The 4,823-nt window shown below is 53.2% G+C and overlaps 1 protein-coding gene across 1 annotated transcript in view; it reads left to right on the forward strand.

The window, feature by feature from the left end:
* Positions 1–4,823, forward strand: part of Abhd12 (abhydrolase domain containing 12, lysophospholipase) — a 25,367-nt gene extending 20,544 nt beyond the window's left edge. Inside the window, exons 11-13 of the mRNA XM_010625615.2 lie at positions 1,420–1,498; positions 2,391–2,518; positions 3,350–4,823. Of these exons, the coding sequence (XP_010623917.1) occupies positions 1,420–1,498; positions 2,391–2,518; positions 3,350–3,389 (247 nt within the window). The 3' untranslated portion in view covers positions 3,390–4,823. The remainder of the gene's footprint in view (positions 1–1,419; positions 1,499–2,390; positions 2,519–3,349) is intronic.

The following is a 4,823-nucleotide window of genomic DNA, read 5'->3' on the forward strand; positions in this document are numbered from 1 at the left end:
AAAAAAAAAAAAAAAAATGACTGGTAGGTTGGGTATGTGGCACATGCCTGTGATCCCAGCCTCAAGAGGCTGAGGTAGAAGGATCCCAAGTTCAAGGCCAATTGGACTACACAGTGACTTTATGGCCAGCCTAAACAACACAGCTAGACTAACCTAAAAACAAAACCATGCTTCGATCATTTGATACGTGTTTGGTTATAGAAAGGTACTATAATGTTTATTTAAAATATTGCTGATAGGTAAACCTAATAGTTTACCTAGTTAAGGACTCTTGAAACCATGCCAAATTTTACTGACATTGTCTTTGTGATATTTTATTTTATGGATTTTTAATTTCTCCAAAAAGAAAACAAACCTTTATCTAAATATTCAGTTAATATTTCACAATCTATACTTTGAATCATAAGCAGAAAGACTTGCTTGTTTTAAAGAATTATTGTTTGGCATCTTAAGAATTATCTAAATAAACCAGATTCTTGCTTAACAAACAAAAGCGAGTGCTGAGGCCAGGAGGCTGCCTTGGTCTGACCCTCAGGCCAGGCTTGCAGGGCTAGTGGCAGACTGGCAGGATGGCCCTTGCTTCTGGTGGCCAGGGGCCTTCCCAGCTGATGGGCAGTGTATGCATGGGTCCTACTGCTATTCTGGGACCTGCGGGTCCAAGGGAGGAGGGCATGAGCTCTGTGCTGCTGGCTGGACACCCCGGGGACATTATGTCTGCAGTGAAGCCCTCTTACCATGTCCTCTCCCTTGGGAGTACACAGCACTGCTGGGACAAAGACAGACTCTGCGGCCACCTCAGAGCCTGTCACAGGGGAGCCTAGGCCCCACCCTGCCTGCAGCTTGTGCTATTATGAGGCTAGACCCTTTGAGTCACACCAAGGGTAAATTGGAGCGCTGACTTTTTAAACCAACAAATTCATAGTAACATTCATTTGCAGTGTTTTCTTGACCGACTTAATTTACCAGTTTATAAATATTTTGTAACTTTTTCTTCCTGATACCAGGGCCACCCACATGTAAGGCAAGCACTCTACTATCCCACCAAGCTATATTCCTAGCCCTTTTGTTTTTTATTGTGAGACAAGGTCTCACAAAGTTGCCCATTGTGACCTCCAATTTGAGATCCTCCTGCCTCAGCTTCTCAGTAGCTGGGGTTGCACCACTATGCCTGGCTTGTTTTATAACTTTTAAAGAATATTTCTTGGCAAAAGTAATCATTTTCAGCTTTCAGAAAATATGCAAGGGCTAGGTTTTGGGGAATGAATTACCCTAGATTTGGTTCATACCTGTACCTGTAGTAAAAAGCAACCCAGCATGGGGAACATACCCTTCACCCAGACCTACTTTGGGTGAAGGGTCCAGGCAGGCACCTGCCCTCAGCCTGGGGCCCACCTCCCTCTTCCCTCTTCCCTCCCACAGTGTGAAGCACATTTCCTGCCCCTTGCTTATCCTGCACGCGGAAGATGACCCAGTTGTACCCTTTCAGCTTGGCAGAAAGGTGAGCCTTCTGGGCCAGTGTCTGCCCAGCTGGGGAGGGGTGTGGGTGGTCTGGGACACCTCCAGGCCTCTTGAGAATGTCACACATGGGCAGTCTGGAAAGGGGCTAGGGTTCAGCCATGCTGCCTTTGCCAGCCACAAGAGGAACCATAGTACATTGCTGGGTGTGGTTCTGTACACCTGTAGTCCTATTAATGAGGCTGGAGGGAGGCAGGAGGATCCCAGTGGGTTGGAGGGCAGCCTCAACTACAAAACTAGAACCTGTCTCAAAAAACCAAACCAAAACAAACAAGCACATGGATCTTAGGTCCTCACACCCAGGTCAGGGTGGCTAGAGAAGAGTTGTGTGGGGCTTCAGTGTTTGATTTTGCTGAATCTGCTTTGACTTTGCTGCCCGGAAGCAGGACTAGATTTGTGAAGAGGGGTGGAGCACGCCCAGGACAACAGGGGCAGGATGTGTGCTGCTTCCATCTGGGAGGCTCCCAGGTGGGCTCTGTGGGGTCACAGACAGCACAGCCCTGGAGAATGGGAGCTGCCCAGCAGTGTACCACTGGCTGCACCTTGGCCGTGGAAAAAAGGGCTGACTAGCCTGGACTTGGGAACACAGTTAACCGTGAGGCCCATGCCTTCTACCTCAGGGCCTGCTCACCCATCCCAAGGTATCCCTGTCTTGGGCCTGCTTTAAAGGAAAGGCATCTGGGAGGGTGAGGTCAGGGGTTTGCTGAGGAGCCACACTGGGGGTCTGCCTTTGCCCCAACCCCTGACTGATGGGCAGCCTCACAGAAGCACAGTACACTGGAGTAGCCACCAGTTGGTCTTCTTGGGAGGGAGACGAGAGCCACCCCATCCCCGGCAGGTGCTGTCTGAGCTCTGACTGGTTTCTCTCCCTCCAGCTGTACAACATTGCCGCACCATCGCGAAGCTTCCGAGACTTTAAAGTCCAATTTGTCCCCTTTCACTCTGACCTCGGCTACAGGCACAAGTACATCTATAAGAGCCCAGAGCTGCCACGGATCCTGAGGTGAGGCTCCAGCTCCTAAGCCCCTGGGGACCTGGCCTGGGTAGCAGCATCACAACTGTGATACAGTGGGAGTAGTGCTGAGGCTGCAGGGGCACTGAAGGGTGTGATTCCAAGCCTTCCACCCCCACAGAGGGCGGTGTTCACTACACAGACAGGGCAGGTGTTCTCCCATGTCCTGGGCCACAAGCACGACAGGAGAGCCCGGATACCCCCAGCTCACACAGGACAAAAGCCCTGCCATTGCTGGTCCAGCCTCGGCCCCTCCCTCTGGCTTGGAGGCTGCTGCCCTGCACCCAGAAGGCGGGCCTACGCTTCCAAAGTCCTTCAAAGGGAAGCTCAGTTCCTGACTGGTCAGAATGCGTGGCAGACCGTAGTCTGAAGCCTAGAGAGAGAGCCAAGGGTACACAGCTGGACCCGGTACAGAGCAGAACCCAAGCTGCCAAGGCTAGGGAGAGCTGGTGTCTTTTGGAGCAGGACCCCACCCCAGCCTGTAGCATACTACTCGGCTCACCTCCCGCCTGCCAGAATCACCCCCCTTGCTGTTACTGCCATACACAGCCACGGTGCACTTCTTCCTGCAGGTCACTGAAATTGGTGGCTGGAGCTCCCTCCCGGCCAAGAGGCTCCTCCTGTGCACAGCCTGAGTGCCCAGGGCAGAGCTGGGTCCGTGGCGTTGCCCCTGCTCGGCTGAGGGTTCCAGAGCTGTGCTTTGGGGTCCTGGCCCACCCCATTATGAAAAGAACACTTTTCACAGCTTAGGTTCTCAAAAGGGATGGGAACCCAGCCAGGTCCTGTGTCCTCACAGCTCACGGTTGCCCTCCTCTGACCTAGGGAGTTCCTGGGAAAATTGGAACCTGAGCGCCAGCACTGAGCCACCGCCTCCCCACCCCAGGAGCATGAAGACCAGACCGCCGCCTCCCTGTTTTCCTCGGGCAGCAGTGGTGTTGGGACAGGGGACCCTTGCTGGAAAGGGACCCACAGGGGTGTGGGTGGGTGGTCCTTGAGCTGTCGCAGCATAGGCCCAAGGGGACAAGGACATGGAGATGCTCTTCCGCCCGGTGTGCAGGATGTACCTCGCTGCTCGGCCCTCTTGCTACCCGACACTAGCCCATGTGGGACCAGGTCTGCATTTCCCTGTCCCACCTGCCTGCCCACCTAACCTGGCCGTAGACTGAGCATTTATTTAAGAATAAAACTGGCGGTGATCTGTCCTTCTCTGCTAAGCGAGGGGGTCAGGGAAACTCGCTGGGCAGTCTCCAGCACCCTGCCTGTGGCTCCTGTCCCAGTGCCAGGGCCTGCTCATGGCAGCGCGCTGCCTACATCAAGGTCTGGCCAGTGGACACTCCCGCCCCACGATTCAGAGCTCTGCATGGCTTCAAAGGAAAGTTTACAGCTCCCCATGCCTCCCAGAAGAGCAGATGGCATTTTCCTAAGATGCAGCAGACCTGCCTGGATAGGCCAATCCTTCCCCATTGCAGGGCCAGTAGACTCCAGATGTTCTGGATGCTGCTGGTCTTTGCCCTGGGGTCACCCACCAGCAGATCCCCAATCAAGGAAAAGGGCTGAGACCTGAAGACTGAAGAGGGATGGCCTAGGACAAGCCTTGGGTGGTCTCAGGTGCAAGTCCTCCAAACGGGCCTCTCCTGACTCTGGTTTTCCTGGGGTTTTGGGCCCCAGCAGTGTACCGCTGGCGCCTCAACACTTCTCCCACCCCAGGCCTATCAGGGATATCTAAGGAGACTTAGATCCATTGGTCTGTGCCAGGGGCCCTGCAGTCGCTGAAATGTGGCTGTGCCCACTTGGGCCCAGCAGTGTTGTCTGTAAGTGCAGAGGTGACAGGTGCCCATTTTCTCCTTTTTGTATGTGTGAGTTACCTCGGATCCTTCAGTGGAGGCGCAGTGCAGGATATAGAGAATTTTTAGATTATCTGTTAATTGGAGCCAAGTGTCCCTGTTCGGTGCAACCAAACAAACTGGATTTTAGATCATTGAACAAGTTCCAAATTCAATTTGTGGATGAGTTCTTTCAAAAAATGCTTTGGACCTGAGGTGTGAGTAATGTGCTATCAGTTCTATGGCCTCCATATCCCAGGGCCTCACAGACTGGGGGCACTGAGGACTCAGCTGAGAGTTGTGAGCAGCCAGGGGGGTGCTGCAGGGCCAGGAAGTCCATAGCACCCCGTCATCCTATCATTGGCCCCTCCTGATAGGTGACTGACTGCAGCTATAGACAATTAGGGAGACCAGTCTGGTTCTCAGGGCCAGTAATGGACAGGAGCAGTAGGACAGTAGCAGTAGCATAGAGA

This window comes from Fukomys damarensis, unplaced genomic scaffold (genome assembly GCF_012274545.1).
Source record: "Fukomys damarensis isolate Sample0158 unplaced genomic scaffold, DMR_v1.0_HiC HiC_scaffold_7, whole genome shotgun sequence".
Lineage (NCBI taxonomy): Eukaryota > Metazoa > Chordata > Mammalia > Rodentia > Bathyergidae > Fukomys > Fukomys damarensis.